The 20,306-nt window shown below is 38.0% G+C and overlaps 6 protein-coding genes across 8 annotated transcripts; 3 read left to right on the plus strand and 3 right to left on the minus strand.

The window, feature by feature from the left end:
* On the plus strand, nt 1-2,907 carry LOC135803717 (aldehyde dehydrogenase family 3 member B1-like). The gene is given in 4 exon segments (XM_065317396.1): nt 1-212; nt 1,306-1,691; nt 1,694-2,617; nt 2,620-2,907. Coding segments are annotated over 3 exon segments (1,383 nt in total). The 5' UTR covers nt 1-212; nt 1,306-1,423; the 3' UTR covers nt 2,811-2,907.
* Nucleotides 2,908-3,024: 117 nt separating this feature from the next.
* LOC135803709 (aldehyde dehydrogenase, dimeric NADP-preferring-like) lies at nt 3,025-5,602 on the plus strand. Its single transcript, XM_065317386.1, has 2 exons — nt 3,025-3,876; nt 4,039-5,602. The coding sequence occupies exons 1-2, from the start codon at nt 3,729-3,731 to the stop codon at nt 5,583-5,585; spliced, it is 1,695 nt and encodes a 564-aa protein (XP_065173458.1). The 5' UTR covers nt 3,025-3,728; the 3' UTR covers nt 5,586-5,602.
* Nucleotides 5,603-6,002: 400 nt separating this feature from the next.
* On the minus strand, nt 6,003-7,530 carry ND-ACP (NADH dehydrogenase (ubiquinone) acyl carrier protein). 3 transcript variants are annotated; one of them, XM_065317423.1, is made up of 4 exons: nt 7,274-7,530; nt 6,781-6,858; nt 6,591-6,710; nt 6,003-6,488 (listed from the first exon to the last, which is right to left on the minus strand). In XM_065317423.1, exons 1-4 carry the CDS (start codon nt 7,415-7,417, stop codon nt 6,309-6,311), a joined length of 522 nt encoding a protein of 173 aa, XP_065173495.1. In that variant the 5' UTR covers nt 7,418-7,530; the 3' UTR covers nt 6,003-6,308. The 3 variants fall into 3 exon arrangements, with proteins under 3 accessions (XP_065173495.1, XP_065173480.1, XP_065173487.1); XM_065317408.1 differs by lacking the exon at nt 6,781-6,858 and having other exon boundaries at nt 7,274-7,528; XM_065317415.1 differs by lacking the exon at nt 6,591-6,710 and having other exon boundaries at nt 6,745-6,858; nt 7,274-7,528.
* A 388-nt stretch (nt 7,531-7,918) lies between these two features.
* Nucleotides 7,919-9,772, plus strand: LOC135792769 (WD repeat domain phosphoinositide-interacting protein 3-like). Its single transcript, XM_065303493.1, is given in 6 exon segments — nt 7,919-8,103; nt 8,169-8,450; nt 8,502-8,795; nt 8,798-8,841; nt 8,903-9,137; nt 9,201-9,772. Coding segments are annotated over 6 exon segments (1,026 nt in total). The 5' UTR covers nt 7,919-8,039; the 3' UTR covers nt 9,308-9,772.
* Nucleotides 9,773-10,763: 991 nt separating this feature from the next.
* On the minus strand, nt 10,764-12,395 carry fs(1)Ya (female sterile (1) Young arrest). Its single transcript, XM_065306783.1, is given in 6 exon segments — nt 10,764-11,230; nt 11,291-11,506; nt 11,563-11,601; nt 11,654-12,020; nt 12,023-12,217; nt 12,279-12,395. Coding segments are annotated over 6 exon segments (1,302 nt in total). The 5' UTR covers nt 12,312-12,395; the 3' UTR covers nt 10,764-10,778.
* A 68-nt stretch (nt 12,396-12,463) lies between these two features.
* LOC135795237 (uncharacterized) lies at nt 12,464-18,474 on the minus strand. The gene is given in 7 exon segments (XM_065306843.1): nt 12,464-12,924; nt 12,976-13,120; nt 13,171-13,259; nt 13,262-13,411; nt 13,471-13,747; nt 16,933-17,258; nt 18,129-18,474. Coding segments are annotated over 6 exon segments (933 nt in total). The 5' UTR covers nt 16,981-17,258; nt 18,129-18,474; the 3' UTR covers nt 12,464-12,700.
* Between the last annotated feature and the right edge of the window lie 1,832 nt (nt 18,475-20,306).

Consider the following 20,306-nt stretch of genomic DNA (forward strand, 5'->3'; position numbering starts at 1 on the left):
ATTAAAGACGTGTTGTTATCAGTGCGGACATGGTCTCGACGCGCGGGTCGTCGCGCGACGCCGTCAGTTTAAAGCGCACCGCGAACGATTGTCTACGCGCAGTTGCGGCCGCTGATGGTCTCTAAACACTCCTGAAATCGATTACGGATACGTACGCCGTGTGTGAAGCATCTGCCAAAGCTGAAGTGTTTACGTACTATTAAGAATTACTCGTAAGTACAATTGTGTTGCGTTTTTTGTCGCTGCTACGCACCTCTACATAGCGTCTTATGCAAGGCAAGAGCTTTATTGATTTTTTCACTTCAGGCGTGCGGACAGAGTGTACGTATAAATACTACAAACACGATGATATAACTGCTCTGTTTGCTTAAAGCTGATAATAATTCTTATCACAGTAAAATAATCTACATACTAATCAATCAACACTATTTCAATATTTTTTAAATAATTCAGTTAAGTTTAGAATTTAAAATAAAAGCGTGCATGATTAGACAGTTTTCAACGATGCGTAATTTTAAGTTCATAGAAGTGATTGTATGTTATTCTTTTTAATATCGTAGGTGGCTTGTTGTTTACAAAACAAAATACTATCACAAACGTCACATCGATGTGTCGCGAAAAAAACTTACTCAGTGCTGTTTTTACGTCGTTTTTAGTGATTATTGTGAGTAGATGGTAATTTATTTTCATTATGGATTAAATGTTGTACAATTCGTTTGGTAAAAACTATTAGACACTTCTAACATAATCTCATAATCAGGAAAAGTAATGTCACTCATGATATAGTTACTATCATTTAGATTGATTTGTACTAAGGTTACGATTATTGTAGACACATTAGAGAATCATTATTTTTATTGTTGCTAAGGTATTTTACAAATAAAATAGACGACTAAGTTGAAAGTCCAGATATCTATATCTATATTCTATATTTATATTTATATCTATATTATACTTTTATCACATACATACCAAATGCCATGTGCAAATGTTAATGGGTTTTAAACATTATTATAGAAATGTTTAAAAACTAAACAGATGCTAAAAATAAGTTCATTAATATGAAATTATTACGACCATCAAGTATAATTGTCATAATAGAAACATCAGCGCAAATTATAAAACACGTTTGACTCATTGATGTTGCCGTATATGCAAATAAGGTGCTGCATCATTGTTGTCAGGTCAACACGTCAAACAGATACACATTCGATTATAGATAAGCAATGTCATTAACGCGATTGTAAATGATAGCCGTTGTGCGTGTAGAAATAGTGTAAAGTACATCACATTTATGTGTTTCAGATTTTAACATATCCAAGATGTCTGCCCCCATAGCGTTGATAAAGCACGGAGCGCCTTTGATTCAGGGCGCACCTTTTGCGTCGAGTTCCGCCTTCAGCAACTTCGTGCTCTTCAGCGTATGTACACTGAGAATCGACAGGCATTAATGGATGCGCTGTATGCGGACTTGCGCAAAAGTAAAATGGAGTCATGTCTAACCGAATTGGACTTCCTCATTAACGATGTAAGGTATACCATTGATCATGTCTACTCCTGGGTTAAACCGGAGCGGCCAGGAAAAGGAGTGGTTAACATCCTAGATCGGCTGAAAATTATCCGTGAACCATATGGCGTGGTGCTCATCATAGGCGCGTGGAACTATCCACTACAATTGTCAATGCTTCCCTGCATGGTGCAATAGCTGCTGGTAATTGTGCGATTGTCAAACCATCAGAGGTTTCTCCTGCTTGCGCCAAACTGTTAGAAGTATTGCTTCCGAAATACCTCGACAGAGATTGCTACCAAATCTACATGGGAGGTGTTCCAGAAACTACCGAACTCCTGAAAGAACGCTTTGACTACATCTTTTACACCGGATCTACAGCGGTTGGCAAAATCGTTCATCAAGCCGCTAACAAATTTCTTACACCAGTTACATTGGAACTTGGTGGGAAGAGTCCTGTATATTTGGATGATATGAATAACATTACTACTGCTGTGACGAGAATTATGTGGGGAAAGCTCCTGAACTCAGGTCAAACCTGTGTTGCCCCCGATTATGTTTTGTGCAGTAAAGAGATGCAAGACAGGTTTGTCAGTAAAGCGAAGGAAATACTCACACGCTTCTACGGAGAAAACCGAAGAAAATCTCCGGATTTGTGTCGGATTGTAAACGATGCACACTTCAAACGCATTACCAATCTATTAAAGGGTGCGAATATTGCTGTAGGTGGTAACACTGACGCGACGGAGCGTTACATTGAGCCAACAATCGTGGTCGATTGTAAACCGACCGATCCGATTATGCAGGAGGAGATTTTCGGGCCGGTGTTGCCGCTTGTAACCGTGGAAAGTTACGAGGAGGCGATCAAATTCATTCGATCACGAGAAAAGCCGTTAGCTTTCTACATTTTCTCGGAGAATAAGAAAACCATTAAACACATGATCAGAGAAGTGTCTGCAGGTGGAATATGTGTCAATGACACCATAGTACACATTTGCACTGATAGTTTACCTTTCGGCGGTGTTGGTATGAGTGGTATGGGTAACTACCATGGCAAAGCCAGTTTTGATACCTTCACTCACCAGAAGAGTATCCTGATGAAAAACTTGGGCTTTATGGGGAGAAACTCGCATCGAAGAGGTATCCACCTTATACTGAAGCAAATCTACAATTCTTAACAACTGCATTGGAATACAGAAAGAGTATTTCTTTGAAATATGTGCCCCATATTATTGCTTTCGCGGTTGGAATGGGTGCAGCATATCTTTTGAACTACGTTTGTCATAAGACAGATGAATTCTAAATGTTCTTCTTGTAACTGTTAATTGTTAATATTATAAGGGTTATAAGGTTGTTGAAAAATCAATTTTGTACGTATAATTAAAATTGTTACACCAAGATTTTAAAATTGTATATATCATGACATTAAATTAATCAACTTCCACAGTTAAAAGGCAATTTGCGATGCTATCAAGTAGCATTGAAATTGTATTACACGTTAACATTGACCAGGATGTGAAGAACACTTGATCAATTACCATTTGCATTTATTGCATTCCCGTTTTAAGCAATTAAAAATGTGTCCAGGGCAGCTTTTGAGTGATTGCAGTAATATATGATTCAAATAAGAATTTATTCGTTTCAATGATTTAAATAGTCAGCAAAATATTCACGAAATTTGAGCTTTCTTTTTAGCTCGTTATATCCATTTGTTTTGAAGTAATATAAATGTTTGTGGTTGTAGGTAAAACAGTGTTTTCCATTTTCACTATATAATAGGCTATTACCTACAAATCTCGAAAGTACAAGTGGGCATTATTTTCTCAACGGGTAAGAAATAAATATTTTCGTTGCCTAATATCAGCAGATTGATGCAGCCCTTGCTTATCAAACAACATTCGAGTACGGCTAATGTCATCTTTTCATATCGAAGTTGAATGAATTTTTCTTGTCTGCAATACGGTTCACATTCCAGGTAAACCATTGTCAAATAATTAAAATAGCTTTTACTTTAAAATTGCCGTACCTCTTAGGATTGTCGTAATATAAATTTGACTATTTGAGTTGGAATCTGATGGAAAAACTTTTATACCATACAAAGAGTACGTTGTTGAATAATGATAGAAAAAGACGCAGAATAGATATCTTGCAGTAAGTAAAGTGATTGAGTCACAGCAAGCCATGAAACAAAACAAAAAAAAAATCAAAATGTTTTTCATAAATGCTAAGGTTACTATCTCAACTAACTTCGAATGTAGTAGGCTGTGCGAAAACAAAAGAAACATCAAGCTTCGATTCTGGTGGTTTATATTATACTCATTCAACCACAAACTTCTCACGCAGGAGGACCTTAAATTTCAGCCAAATGCGTAAGTAAGACACTCGATATTAAATTTTCATTTCATCAAAGATTTAAAACAAACAAAAGTAGTCATTTTTAGATCCTATTAAAATTATCTTGATGTTTTATTTTTGAATCACACGTGCACATATTTTTGGTCCACTCTGACGATGAAGTGTTAATACTACAGGTGCAAAGAGATCACAAACGGTAACCCAACTGATGATGAATCAAGCACGCGCCGCTTTCAATAGCGGACGAACCCGTAATTTTCATTTCCGTAAGCAGCAACTGCAGGCTCTTCTCTGCATGTACCGCGAGAACAAGCAAGCAATGGCGGACGCTTTATACAAAGACTTGCGTAAATCCAGAATGGAGGCTTGCCTTACCGAATTGGAATTTATGCATAATGATCTAAAATACATCTTAGATCATCTCAGCGAATGGATTAAACCGATCCTGCCGCGAAGAAGTTGGGCAAATTTTCTGGACAAGCTCAAGATTGTCCACGAGCCTTATGGAGTAGTACTAATTATCGGTGCGTGGAACTACCCTTTCAAACTGGTCTTGCTGCCTTTGCATGGCGCTATTGCCTCTGGCAACTGTGCCGTTATTAAACCATCAGAAGTTGCACCAACCTGCGCCAAGCTGATGGCAATTTTGCTCCGAAAGTACCTAGACAACGACTGCTTCCCGGTGTACACTGGAGGTGTTTCCAAAACAACCGGGCTACTCAAGGAACGTTTTGACTACATATTTTATACAGGATCTGTAAAAGCAGCCAAAGTCGTCCACGAAGCAGCAAATAAACATCTGACTCCAGTAACTTTGGAACTTGGCGGAAAGAATCCTGTTTACCTGGACGATGTAGTCATAGATCTCAATATTGCTACAAAGAGAATCCTCTGGGGCAAATTTATTAACTGTGGCCAGCACTGTTTGGCACCCGATTATATCTTGTGTAGCAAACAGATGCAGGAGAAGTTTATTACGCAAGCAAAGGAAGTTCTTCGAGGTTTCTATGGTGCTAGTATTAAAAAATCGCCTGATTTGTGTCGCATTGTGAATGAGCTCCAATTTCGACGCATTAATGCTCTGTTAAAGAACATGAATATTGCGTACGGTGGAAAATCAGACTTATCGCAGCGCTTCATCGAACCAACCATCGTGGTGAACGTTGATCCTGCAGATCCCATTATGCAATATGAAATTAGCGGTCCCCTGTTACCGATTGTTAATGTGAAATCTGCAAAGGAAGCAATGCTGTTTATCACAGAGAAGAAGCGCGAAAAGCCACTGATTTTTTATATATTCTCAGATGACAGAGAAATAGTCCGCCAACTGATAACGACTGTCTCCGCCGGGACAATTGCTGTAAATGATACAGTCACCCACCTGTATGTTAATGAATTGCCGTTTGGTGGCGTTGGAATAAGTGGTATGGGTAGTTACCATGGTAAGGCTAGCTTTAATACGTTTACCCACCAGAAAAGTATTTTAACCAAGAGTCTGGGCTATATTAGAGAGAAGATGACGGAGAAGAGGTATCCACCTTATGCAGAAACCGATGAAAATTTAAAACTGGTGTCGATCACCAAGTGGAATTATAAAGTGGCAATTCCAACGCAATATGTTTCCTACTTTATCGTTTTACGATTGGTATGGCAGTTACATTCTTATTTATTTCCCTTTTGCCTAATTGAAAGTAGTGTTATGTTAATATTTTTAAGAAAATAGATTTTTCCTGTTGCCTATTGGTTTAAAATATCATAATTTTTAATATTTTCTTAGTCTATCTGAACATTTTTCGATTTAATGATACGTTGAGACACATTGACATATGGGACTATTTATAGCAATATTGCAATTTTAAGTATTTCCGAGACGTAAAGAGTAACACGAATAACCAAAACGATTAATGAAGTCTTCTTGTCTTTTAGTTTATTGTAGATTTTTGCAAATGTAGCGGAAATTTTGTGCAGTTTAACATGTCGCAGTCCAAACAGACATTATGTGAAACGGAATGAACCACTTTTAATTTAGATTGGTCATCATAGAGTTTCACCAAGTAACAATTTCATTAATTCAATATTGTAACTTATTCTTTGCTGTTTAGGTGTAGAAAAGTCGCACGACGAAAAATAAATTGCAATCTAAACTACGAAATTATATTTATTTGCATGTACAATCAACCACCGACGACAAAAACCCTCAACTTTCATGCAAACGTGAATAAAGCACTCGCGAATGCATTTCGTGTTTTTCTTTTGGTAGACCAGCACAATGCATATATTTTATTCAACCAATTCATCAAATAGATGGAAATGTTCACAATTAATAGTAGCTACACTTGCGGGCGTCCGGCAGCTCGATGGGATCGCTAGCACGTAATGTACAAAGATTGAAATATTGAAATCGCCATGTCACAATATTACAACTAAACCTACGTACACACTACGCTTAATGATAGATATCCTCCTTGTCAGCAACGTATCTGACAATGTCGCCGGGCTTCAGCAGCTTCTCGGCGTCGGCATCCGGGATTTCAAAACCAAACTCATCCTCCATGGCCATGATTACCTCAACGTGGTCCAGTGAATCAAGGCCCAGGTCGTTGATGAAGTGCGAGTCAAGCGACAGCTGAAAATTAACGCGCTATTAGTATAGTTCTCTAAGTCAATCCCTCGCTGCAAATCTCAGAGTGGTCAATACTGTCACCGCCATCAGTTTGTTACCGCGTACCTTGCCGGGGTCAACTTTGTCGTAAAGCTTCAGCACGAGCAGCACCCGGTCAGTAATCAGTTTTAGACTAAGCGGCGGCTTGGAACTATAACATCGCTCTAGGGGTGACAGCAGGACGCTCTGGAAAAACGAGAGAATCGCATTTTAATATTACCTTATCAGCTGTGACCTTATCATATGATGCGCACACTTTCAGGACGCGGTCTTTGATTTCGCCCTCGGTCAATTTCGTTTTTATTACTTCGGGCGAATACATGCGATATTGCATCTGAATTCAAACAAATCATACATAAGAACAATTTCCATATCCACCACAACATCAAACCACTATCAACATATGTATCATGTGCTCTTGAAACACCTCTCAAATTACAAGAAACAAATAAACCTAACTTAAAAAAAAGCATGCATGACATTTTTGTAGTTTGCATATCATTAATACTCCGACTTTCACGCATCTGACTTACACAACATATTTAACATCGTTTTGTGTATTAATAAATTTGAATGCACGCATAATACATTTGAGGTTAGGGCAAATTATGTAACTTTCTTAATCACTATTACGATTAAAGTGCCCGCTGTGGCACGAATAATGGCACTCGCATGAACAGGAGGTGCAATTCGCCCAAATTATCTGCAGATGTTTTAGCATGATGATAGAAGAGCAGTACAATAATTACCGTGCTAGGTGCGAGGATCTGAGCCTCGAGCTGGTTTCGTCGTACGAACTTCGTGACGGCGAACGTTGTCGGCCGTGTCGCGTACGTCCGCAGGAAGCTGGCTTGCCGGCTCACCAGGCGTAAGCTCTTCATCAATCCAGCCATTCTTTTAAAAGTCGTGTGAAATTTCTTATTTTCTTAATAAATTCGGTGCGAAGACTCGTGTAGCGAGGCGAGCGGTCGACACGGCCCGTACGTGTAGAGGCCGCTACCTGTCGATAAGTCAAGGTTATACGAAGGGCAACGAAAACTAACGATGAAAACGATTTTTCAAATCACAAACATTCGAAACTTTTAAAAATTAATGTATTGTTTAATAAATTTACTGCTTTTAGATTTTACATTAATTAATCATCATTAAATAACAATTAATAGTTACAATTAATATTATAGCACAATATTTGAATCAGCTTGAACTGATTGGCCATTGCCACGGAAAATCAAGCTCTGATTGGCTAATAGATTTTAAAATCTATTTAACTTATATTTAATTATTTCCTTTTAATATTTGTATTTTTAGTACAGATAAATTTGTCTATGATATAACTCAATTTCCTTAAAAATTAAGTTATTCCCTGGCAACTCAGGTTACACATAAACATATGAAAGAAAAAACTTATAGGTTATATTACAAAAACAAGGAAGCAAGAAGCGAGTCAATTCATTCGCCGATAAAGATGCGTTTTGTTTAAATGTGTTGTTTCCACACAGTTGACCACTGCAGAAGATGAATCTGCGAGACAATCCGTACGGCAACGGCCTGCTGTACATGGGATTCAATCAGGATCATGGTGAGTAGAATTTATTTCCACCCTCTGGCATATAAAAATAGCTCACACATGTTGAACGCCTGCAGGTTGCTTTTCCTGCGCTACTACCACCGGTTTCCGTATCTACAACTGCGATCCACTGAAAGAAAAGGAACGTCGCGAATTTGATGATGGAGGCTTGGGTTATGTGGAGATGCTCTTTCGATGCAACTATCTGGCATTAATTGGCGGTGGACCTAATCCACTTTATCCCACTGACAAAGTGATGGTTTGGGATGATCTACAGAAAAAGACTAGCTTTGGTCTAGACTTTAATGGACCCGTGCTGGCGGTGAAGCTACGCCGTGATCGCATTGTTGTTGTTTTAGGTAAAATTTGTCTGTGTTTCTTGTCCTAGCATAATTCACAAGTGTTTCCAGAACGTGTGATTAAAGTCTACACCTTCACGCAAACACCACAACAGCTGCATGTATTTGAGACCAGTCCGAACCCCCGTGGACTGTGCGTCTTGTGCCCTAACAGCAACAATTCGCTGCTTGCTTTTCCGGGAAGGCAAACCGGGCACGTGCAGGTTATAGATTTAGCAAACACAGAGAAATCCGCGCTGGATATCTTCGCACACGAGACGGATTTGATTTGCATTGCGTTGAACTTGCAAGGGACGCGATTGGCGACTGCTAGCGAGAAGGGTACACTAATTCGAGTGTTCGACACAGCCCAGGGAATAAAATTGCTGAACTGCGACGGGGTGCTCATCAAGTAATCATTTAAAAATATATATATGCGATTTTTCCATTGATTTATTGCCTAAATTTTATAGGCGACAATCTACTGCATTAATTTTAACAGCACGTCAACGTGCCTGTGCGTGTCTTCCGACCACGGCACCGTGCACATCTTTGCACTAGACGATCCAAAATTGAACAAGCAATCCTCGCTTGCAAACACGGCTTTCCTGCCGAAGTACTTCTCGTCGAATTGGTCTTTCTGCAAGTTCACTGTTCCGAACGGCCCGCCGAGTGTTTGCGCCTTTGGTACTGATAATTCTGTTATTGGTAAGTGTCTTGTTTATATTTCAGTAAACAACAGTATTATTTTCTGCTTGATTTTTGTGTTAGTGATTTGTGCCGACGGCTGTTACTACAAGTTCATGTTCAACGTGAAAGGTGAAGCAACCCGCGAGGTGAGCGCGCAATTTCTGGAACTGACTGATGACACGTATTGACTCCGTGCGTACGTATTAAAAATCCGCCGCAAATCGGTTGCGAACTTAAAATTATGGAACAAATGATTGATAGACGATGGAGCAAAACTATTACTATAGGTATAGACTTAAATCTATTAAGTGACGAACAAACTTTTGCAATACTAATTGTTTGAATCACCTATTGATCTATAAAGAGGCGTGTGGGCGCGACGATGAAATTAAATTATGTTTGCACACCAATGTTTGATTAAGTGAATTGTTATTGTTATTGCTGCATGCTGATTAATTATTATTTACTTCTGACTGTTTAAGTGTGGTATATCTTTTTAAGCATTACGGGGTACCAATCATGATTTTTCGTATGTGTGTATCGCTACCGTATCGCTGTCACTGTGGATAAGTTATTGACGACACTATACGTATATATTACTCGATATATGAATATATTTTTATGAATTAAGAAATACATATTTTAAGAAAGCATTCCTTGATTGTTTTGTTAAATATTGACTCCATCCGTTCACATCAAAGTTTATGAAGCCGCACACATTAAACTATTTTATTTTATTTTCATAGTTATTACTTTATTTAGGGGTGGGTGCATTATAGTATCATACAACAACAGATAATATGATTTTTCTGCTTTCATTTTTAAAGCGTCAGTTTTTCTACTGTTTTGAGACACAAAAAGTGATACCTACTTTAAACACGGACGGCCAAGGCCGTTACCAAAGTACTTTAGGCAAGGGGTAGAGCACAAAACGATATGAAATGCCATGCGCCGACAGTCAAACTAGTCAAAGCAGGTGCTCCTGCTGCTCGTGCCCTCACGAGTAATTGTGTGCGAGCGAATTTCGAAAATTTAAAACACCAAATACAAAATACAAAACCCGTAACGTAGAAATAGACTGGGAGTAGAAAAATAGCGCAAGCATCACGTTGTTAAACACTCGATTGATTAAACGCTCGCTCATAATCAATCTCGTGACTAAAACGCCCTTTTGGCCACTTGATACTACATGTACTATCATTAAACCACTATACAAAACGTGATATTTCTGGTATTAATTTCTGTCTCTATCTCTTTTAATAACTTGTAATTTAAGCTGATCAGGGCTTAATTTGCTCTCCAAATTTGCATCTAAGCGTTGATGTAGGATATCTGCTAGAAACAATTTATTTATTTTTTTATAAAAATGAGATGTTAACATCAGGAACTGAACTGGAGTATTCTTTATGCTTTCGAGACGCATGACGTCAGTATTTAACTTCCTAAAGGTTTTAAAGAAACAAGGTGCTTTTCACAAGTCAGGATAAAGTGAGGTTTTTATCTAAGTAATATGAAAATGACCGGTTGGATAAGAATCTGTTGATCATAGTAAGTTTGCAAACTTGGTGCCAGTTGAATTTGTTTCGATTTACAATCATCCTGGTATCCCACCAAAACTACTAACCATTATTTGTTTCAATAGAGTAAGACACAAAATGATCAACTTGTATAATTTATAAATAATTCAGCAACAAACGGCATCACAAAATAAGTAAACGTGCTCAGCATGGACGCAAAATAATACGCATATAAACATGAAAATAGACTAAATATAAAGTAAACACCAACATCGAATTTAGTCCTCATCGTAAAATCAGTTTGAATGCATTTATCCACTTTGGGAACCAAATGTTTCCAGTTGGGCCGAATCGGCGGACGGCATTTGACATCGTACAGCTTGTATCGCTTCAGGATTCGTTCCTCTAAGTCCGTTTCGCTGTCTGTCATTGATCGGTTGCGCTTGAGCGAGGTGTGCAGTTCCATCGGGTGCGCAAACGACTTTACCGCGTTCTTGACATTCTTGAATAGCGAGGTCACTGATGCCCAAACACCAGCTTTCGGGGGCGAGGCGTCGTAACTAGTTCCGGCGTCTTGGACGGAATTGCAACAGTCTGCACGTAACAATACACAGGTAGGGTAAATTTCCGCGACACATAGCGAACGCACCTTACCGGCGTGGGAATCTTGCAAGGATAGGTGAAGGCTCGCGTTCTGGGGAATAATCTTATCGTTGACATTCTCCAAATCTAAACTGGTATTAATGGCGGACATCCACATAGTTTCACTCATTGAACGACTGAGGCGCTTAGGATTTGATCTTTCAGACTCCTTTGCGCCTGAGACTGGTTCTACGATTATCTTATCCTTTGCAGGCTTGAAGCTGCTACCTAAAATTGTATAATTAGTTAAATTATGCAAAGTGTTACCGATATTCTTTCCTCACTCTCCTCTATTGCGGACAGCGAAAAGAAGGCCTGCGAATCTAAAACAATTTAAATAAATGAAATAAATTAATTTCGAATTGTATTTATTACCGTTCAGACGGATTGAATTTTTCAGGGATGACTTCAGAAGGTTATCTGGATTTTTCCTCTTCATACGTATGTTTTCCAGCGCGGGGGTAGTCAGAAATGTGACTTTCTTTTCACTCTTGGTGATCCTTTCCATCTGTGGTGCAGCGCGATCCGAATCCACAGGAGTTATATCATCAGGGACTTTAATGCCCATTTGATTGTTGGCCATCGGGGTGCTGGTCATCGCCAACACGCTCTCGAACTTAGCCTTATTACCCATCAACTCTGGTGAAAGATACTGGGCTTGCTTTTCGTCCACGACGACTGTTGCCATACCTGGACATTTGGAAGAGTGTCGTCCCATATCCTCCGCAGTGTTGATTTTAGACCACACTTTACACAGTGCATCGGCCAGTGGTGCATCTGAAGATGCTGCAACATTTGGGTGGAGGCCCGCGCGGATGAGAACGAGATCTTGCCGTAGACGCATACGTGGCACTCCGGATCAATGAAATGGATTTTCTGTTCGTGCTTGAGCCGACAATCTTTACAGCAGAACGTTTTCTTACATTTTCGGCAGCGCAACTGTAAATCGTATGTAATTCAATTACCGATGTTTATTTTGGAGAGCCTTTTGATTACTAACCTCAGCGTATCGGATCTCAAAGAAGCGACCCATGTTTACCGACGCACTGCGAATATCTGTGCGTGAAACACCGCAATTTTACGAATTTATCAACTGTTGATAAATGCGTTGTCGAGGTGACACTACGAACAAAATCTTAGAAACGATAGTGTGGCCTGCTTGATAAAGATAAAAAGTTTTAAGAATAATTTTGGCATGAATTTATTACTTAATTGATTATTGGTAATATACTGTAATATATCTCATTTGTTTCCGACCACGTTTTACAGCTTTCAATCACTGCATACATTCAAATTATTCCCCACAATACAAATAAACATTTTTTAAAACTAAACTATAGTTAAAATAAAAAGTGAAGTATAAACATAGAAAATTCGTAAAAGATTGTATACTAAGATGCCATAAATATGTTAATGTTAAATTTATACTTGGGTTGGAATCTGCCCAACTCCTTTCGAATGCCCATTAATGGGCTGCCCCCAGCGCTTGGCAGTGTATTGTACGTATCCTGGTTCACCGGGAGTACTCGGCGTCCTTTCTCGCTCACGCTCACGTTCTTCCATTTTGTAATCCTTTTTGTAATCCTTTGCATGTTGAGGATACAAGTAATTTGGAGTAACTATGTCGCTGTATTTGCCATATTGCCCTAAACAATTTTCTTAAATAGAACCCAAAACAAATAGGGAGAAAATGTTACCTTTTTGAATTTTGCTCCAAACAGGCGAATGTTCCTCCACTTTGGTATTAACCTTCTCAAAACTGTCCACGTGATCTTTACCATGGTCATGTTCCACATGAGGATACACATCGAATTTGTGTTTATCAGTTTTACCATTGAGCTTCTGGTTTTATCATCACTAAGTTTCCCATTACGTTCATTCTCCATGCGAGCGTTTTCTATCCGTGCAAATTCCGGTTCTAAACTGAATGGTTCTCTGGTCTTTTGCATTTTGTGGACTTCTAAGGCACGTGTGATGCTTTTGGTTGAGTTTGTAGCGTAGGTTTCTTCGCTCGGGGACCAGCCAGGTCCAAGAGGAACAGTGCTGCGGTAGTTAGCGACAAGGTACCCAAAATGGCGGCGTTATCGATTAGGTCTGGAGGTACCGAGTCTAACGCCGCGAATTCCAGACTTCCTACAAAAATCAATAAACAAAATCATCAGCAATTAATCGTATTATATAACCACACAAACCTAGTATAACAAATAGCAAAGCACCCAATCCCAGGAGTACCATTTCCGTCACTCTCTTCTCAGTCGGCAATTCACCGATCAATCGTCCGATTAACAATGCAGAGGTAATAATCACGTAGCCACCGTAAGTAGCGTCCGCGACAGCTGATCCGATGCGGTCCCAGGTGACATTATTCAGGAGACTCCATTCGCGTGATAGCTTCTGCAGATACAAGAAGAGACGCTGCGCCTCGTCATCGGTGACGCGTTTCGTAATCAAGCAGGAAGTCGCAAACGCCTGCAGAGATGAAAGCAGAACAATGCAATTGCGATATAGATCTGACGAAGCATCATTAGGCTGTCATCATTGCGCAAAAATCTGCACAACGACTCTCTCATGTCATCACGCCCGAAGAAAGTTTTACATTACCATGTTTGCCACCCTTGTCGTATGTTTTCATCACAATTACTTTATAAGGCATGATATTATGATCAATGAGAAACAAAAATTAGTTGTAAAAAGCGAAAGTGAATTGTTTGAGAAGTGCACAGTCGATTGTTGGTTTTGTACATTAACGGATCTCATGTTCTTCATCAATTTGTGAGAAAATCCGAAACAAAACCAAACGTAATATCTCTGAAAGTTTGCAAGTGAGAAATAATTTTCCGCGCATTTTCCTAATTTCTTAACATTCAAACAATTTCTTCATGTACTTGTCTTAAGAAAACGAAATGCCTGAGGTGTTGAAGCACCTCACGGCAATCAAAAGGCAAACTGCGCGACATAGTTAAACTTTATGACTGTGTTATTAACTATCGTGTGATTCGTGCCAATGCTAAACTGTTAATTAAACTCATTCGCGGTGGCTCACATTAAAGCCGGTTCTGCGGCGCGTCGAGCGTCTCTACCTGGGGCTTGTCGAACGGAAATAACAACTGAATAGCCATCGCGCAGCTTCGCCGAGGCATCAAAACCACAACAATTCTGTGCCAATTATAAACAAACGAACAGCATGTTGCATAACACCGCTAGATAAAAGAAAAACATCGAGGATTTGAGCCCAGACGTTTGTACTACACCTGATGAGGTCTTTTGGCTATATTTCTTTAGCATCTAATTTTTTTAAACAACATTAATAGTATATTTCAATACCTTAGTAACTAGACTGATTTTAGAAACAGATTCGCATTTATAAAAATTTAACAAGAGTACCATATAAGGTGTAAAGTAAAAGTTTTATGAACAGATGGGCAAAGTTTATTAAAAATTCCATGTGATATAGTTTCAGTCTTGTTGTAAAAAGGTTCAATTTCAATTATTAATACAATTATTTAACATAAAATGATGTTTCAAAGTCAATCCGCAATAATTCATTTTGTAGTAAACTTGTATCAATTCGGATTTGATTGCCGACTTATGAAAAAAATACTTTTAAATTATTTCTTTGCCTAATTAATATTTATGTTAATATTTGTGCAAATCTTTAGAAAGTTATTCGATATTTATATTCATATATGCACCTATAATGAAACCAAAAAGGGAAAAAGGCATATCAAACGAAAACTAATTTAATGAGCGGATTAATGATACATATTTTGTGGATGTTCGAACACTGTACAGTTAGTTGATCATAATTTAGTAGCTCGCAGGCGAAATTTATTACCGAACTACAAATTCTATAATTTCTCGATTCTTTCGTGCATCAAACATCTGACTCTTCGAACAATTTCGGACTAGAAAAGACATGACTGATTGATCTGCTATAATTAAATCATTTTAGTTGTGTTAATTTAAAGCTTTTAATTACAATTTAGTGTAATAAATTATTAAGATTTAATTACTGAAATTATTTTTTCGACTGAACCTCACACGTCAGGTGATTTATGTTTATTGCTTAATTAATTAATGTCCAAAATAGAAAAGCTAATTAATCACACATGGTATTCTGCGGAATTGTGCGAGTAATCTAAGTATTATTATTGTGGTCGAACACTGGTATAACTATTAAGTGAATGCATGAGTATCACGTGAAACTGCAACGCAAATAAATTTCCTTTTTCTATTACGCTCGTTTCACAGTTTGAATTTCAGTTGTTGAATGTTGTGTATGCAGTGTGCAATTGTACGGCTCAACCTTGCATAATTTAATTGAGAGATAGGTGACTAATAATGTTGCTTGTCAATACAATATAATACCATCGCATGTAACAACTGTTTTCAATGTTTTGCGATGTGCAATCAATTGATTGCATTGATTTATTACATAACTTGTAATAATAGAAATATACAAACTTTTCAGCCGGAAAAAACATGTAGATGAAGGTGATTTCATTTCTACAATATAAAGTCGATGGAGCTAGGTAGGCTAACACAATAATTTCGGTAGAAATGAAGAACTATTAGTTATTTGACAAAATCAACATTAATGTTGAACTGAACATTAAAATAATGAGCACTAACGCTCTATAATTTGTTTGTCTAATCATTTTAGAAATTAGAGTAAGTTGCATTATTCCGATATGGCAGTACTTTGTCTACTCCAAATAAGGCGTACAATTTGAGTAGCAATTTGAAAAAGTAGGTTTTCTCAATTAATCAATTTGTAACTTTTATAAAGACTTAACACAAAATATAGCAAAAATCATGTATTTTTAAATTTGGGTAAATGCATCAGGTGATTTTAGTAATCTTCTGATGATATCTGATTATAGCTAATCTGTAGCGTTTTCTGTGTTCGGCGTAAAGTCGAGAACAATACGCGCGATTCTGCACGCTCTACTGGTAACATTGAACGCGACCACGACAATAAATAAAACAACATAGAACACATACATAGTGACACGCAGAGAGTAAATGCGTGCAGTGTTCTGCACAGATTGGCGCGCATTGTTATACATTTTATGCAAACACGCGAACAATGAAATCGACCTGCGCTATCATAAACCTATCATAGCAACACCGCGTTACCACTGGGTGTTACCTGCCGCCATGATGGACACGCGAGCGCACCCGCTTTCGATGATTGCAGGCGTTAATAATACTCAATGAAAAGTGTGAAGAATGTCGGAATTATGAATATATAGGTTGAGAGGTGTATCTCGAGTGCATCTGAGCACGCGCTAAATAGTTACATCGCTTAATCGCCGCTAGCGGATTAAAATTAATGGAATAATGATTTGCGTAGAAGGAAATTGATGCCGCGTTGGTAGAAAATCGTGTCGGCTGTGTGCATATTTAGTTGAACCAGCACTCACTCCTTTGCTCAACTTTTAACATGTTAAATAGCAGGTAGCGCTGGTTTGCAGGTGGATGCGTAAAGTAAGTTGAGTACTAAGTTGCAGCCACTTAGATCTAGATGAAATTCAATTGATTCAGAGCGGCGCGTTTGCATAGTTTCACAGCGTAATTACTTTTAATTATTCGCTTATTAAACTACACTTAAGCTGTCTAAAACTTCATACCTTAGAAATTATAACACTTACCACTTCGAAAATCTTCAATAAACTCCACTTGTCGAACTTAAGTCCCATTTTTGTGCACTTTAAGTTCACTTACGTATTGTTGAACTGATCACGACCAAAAATAGTTTATAAGTGAGGTTATAGCTTTGATTCTTACATCATTTTAATTTATTGTTTACGTTTTTGGGCACTCGAAGCTTTTTATTGTTAATTGTTTAAAGTTTGATGGTTGCGTACACGATTATGATATAATGGCTTATTTCGCACGCAAATTATATTAGATCATTAGTTTGATTGCTCCAAAGGTCAAATCGAATTAACTTCGTCAGCGATTTTCAAATATCCTTCTGTAACAAAACAGTTGATTTCAATCAAAACAAAGCAAGGCGTATAAACATAAGCTATTAGTTGATTTGGGTGTGGTAATTGCGCGTACACCTATAATCAAACAAAATGAAATCATTCATTCGGGAAAACAATGAAGTGATTTACAGAAATGATGTAAAATTGTGACGCTCGCCAACTTTTTAGCACATTTTGCATCATGAAACAAAGACAAAGAAAAATAAATCAATGCTTGCTTCGCGGCAACCAGTACTAGAAACGACAATTGTTCGTGAAATAAACGTTTTGTTCACAAAAATTGTCGTGCGTGCTTATTATGAACGTAAGTTAAAGTTAGTCGAGTGGAGCAATGGCTTAATGAGTGTCAGTTATCGTTGTTACGTCGCAACGACTGACATTAAGCGAATTAGTTGTTCACTTTTCATTTCGTCACAAAAGGAGAAAATGTTAAATCATTTTCATGCGACGATTGCGGCGCTAAAGGACGATAGTTGTCGCCGGTTGTCATGCATCGCTCGGCTCAACTTAATTTCTAGTTATTGTTGAGCGAAACCATCCATGCCCGATTTTAATTCATTCAATTTTGGATGCAACATACCTCCAGTCCATCAATCGAAAGTGATACATTTACGAGCTGTCATTAGAAAATAAACAATAATTCGCATGCATGACAATTAACAATACTGGGAATCATGAATCGGTTAGATCACTTCATTATTCTCCATTTTTCACGTGTGTATTTATTTTTAATTTTTAAACGCTAAAAGTTTCAAAACAAAACAATCAAACCATTAATATTAATTAGATGACAATCAATTGTTTCTTTCAAAACAAATTTCATAAAATAAATAGAAATTATTACAATTACTTACCGGACGAATTTGTTCAAATTAATCCGACTGGAGTTGAATAGCAAATATTTTGATGACAATGATTGTCAATTGCCGTTATCGATGCTTGAAAGGCGGATGATATACGCGAATGTAATGTTATGAACACTGTAATTTCGTGAGGAACGTGCGGCGCAAAAAGAAATGGAAAGTTCACATTTCTCGTGCGCAAAGCAGGCGCCGCGAACGCACCGTCGCTTCATGAATTTCTTCGCCGCGCGGGTTCCCACCACCACTCGTGACGGCGATGACTTCTTCGGCGTGCAAAAGAGGTGAGCACTTGGACGACCGTACGGCTGGCGCGGCGGTATCGACTGGCGCATGTCGAATCTACCTGCATCCTCATATAATGTCTCCCACCTGTCGGAATGATGCGTTTGCTTTTCTTCGTCTGCTCGCCGTCTAGGTCGTCTAGGTGCAGGAAAACACATAAACGCTCCTTCCAGCAACCACACCCTTAATCATGTAATCATTTGTTAACAGTACTTTGAAGCTATTATTATTTGAAACTAATTCATGTTGTTTTTGTAAAAAAATGTGTGCGAGAAAATTGCAATATCTGCGTAAGTTTATACGATTTACGATTTTATCTTGTGCGATAAAACGATTTATTTACTTTCACGCAAGAAATATAAACATTTTTAATGTTTTCAATAACAACCTTTGAATAACTCGGATTTATGATTTTTTTTACTATTGTGCTAGTTCCAAGTCTAAAGAAGCGATTTTCACCCTTCATACACAATATTTGAATGTATTAACATTTTGGATACTAAAATTACAAAAAAAAATTGCACAACGTTAAACCTTTAAATACGGGTAATTTGAACAAAACCTTCCTCTGTTTACTTTACTTGATTCAGTACAAAGAACAATCGAAAGATAAACGCGTGTACAAGAAATATTTGGAAGCTCAGCATATGTGATGCAATTCAACGATTACGACTTCAAAGCAAAAACCTTGAATGAGCATCACGTAACAGGCGACGAAAAATTAACCGGCGCGCATTCGATTTGCGTAAAAATTAAGTGGATGTCGTGGAGGCGATATACGAGGGCTAAAAGACCGTACTTGAGGACACGCGAACACCTTTGACAGTGCGACACTGTGACCAATGCAATCAGGTTGATATGACCCGCAAATTGTCGCAATTACGCTATTGAGCAATTGGCAATTAAATTAATTGCACTTTCATTAATTACATTTATGCATGAAACAGGTTCAAATCAAACCAAATAGACTGACTTTTAATTGGTGTCAACGGAGAGGCGACTCAGGAGGACTTTGATAGATGGAGTCGTAGCAAACGACAAAATCAGTGAAACACAAACCCAACAGCGAAAATATTGTTTCAACTTAATGGAGTATTACAGTTCATTAGTGTTCATTAGTGTCACGACAGTATTGTTCCAACAATACTATCAGTTCTTTGCACAGGTGACTGCCCGATAATTTCCAGCGCACAATTCTTGGAATTCTCTGATAATTTTCTTCATTTCATGTGCATGCGCACGTTCTTTTTTCAGGAGCGCTCTAGTTATTTTGTCTTTAAACTCATGGTATTTATTCCAGTCAAGTCGTGTGTCTGCACAATTTTTGTTTGTTTTGTTGCAATAATTTTTATTACACATGCGCCGGTTCCAAGAGCGGCAAAATACAAACAATTGTGCGTCGTCCAGCGTATGTGTAATACATAATTTATCATAATTTTAAATGACTACCAATTACAAAATATAAACGTATGAATTATTTAAAAAGACGATCACTAGTGCCGCCGTTTAGAGCAGAACACACCTGAAGATACACAAGTGTTGCAAATAAATGCTTGCTGACTGCCAGCTTATGTTCCTGTGTTTTTAAAATATTACCTGTAGATATGAGTGTGCTGTAGTAACAAATAGACCAATTTCACGGCATTGCATCATTCCATAGACCAGCACGTTCATGTTTGTTACACATTTCAACAAATTTATGCTCTTAGTACGCGTACATTGTACACATTTTTAAACGTTTGACGCAAAACAAAAACGAAATCGGTCAACTAAACTTACATTTTCGTTTAAAAATTAATTTGTGTTTTTGACTGACTCTAAACTACTGTAAATTACTGGTGCAGTGTTAGTTACTTTGTTTTGTTTGCGTGTTCGACCCGTATGACC

Source organism: Atheta coriaria, unplaced genomic scaffold (assembly GCF_025399875.1).
Source record: "Atheta coriaria isolate IRGN ID8LTWV9N9 unplaced genomic scaffold, Caltech_Dcor_3.1 hic_scaffold_1_pilon, whole genome shotgun sequence".
NCBI lineage: Eukaryota > Metazoa > Arthropoda > Insecta > Coleoptera > Staphylinidae > Dalotia > Dalotia coriaria.

Coding starts and splice junctions, on each gene's coding strand:
- LOC135803709 (XM_065317386.1), top strand. CDS start 3,729: ATGCTAAGGTTACTATCTCAACTAACTTCGAATGTAGTAGGCTGTGCG. Junction 3,877..4,038: donor CTTAAATTTCAGCCAAATGC/GTAAGTAAGACA, acceptor TTAATACTACAG/GTGCAAAGAGATCACAAACG.
- ND-ACP (XM_065317423.1), bottom strand. CDS start 7,417: ATGGCTGGATTGATGAAGAGCTTACGCCTGGTGAGCCGGCAAGCCAGC. Junction 6,859..7,273: donor AGATCCTCGCACCTAGCACG/GTAATTATTGTA, acceptor GTTTGAATTCAG/ATGCAATATCGCATGTATTC. Junction 6,489..6,590: donor ACAAAGTTGACCCCGGCAAG/GTACGCGGTAAC, acceptor GTTAATTTTCAG/CTGTCGCTTGACTCGCACTT.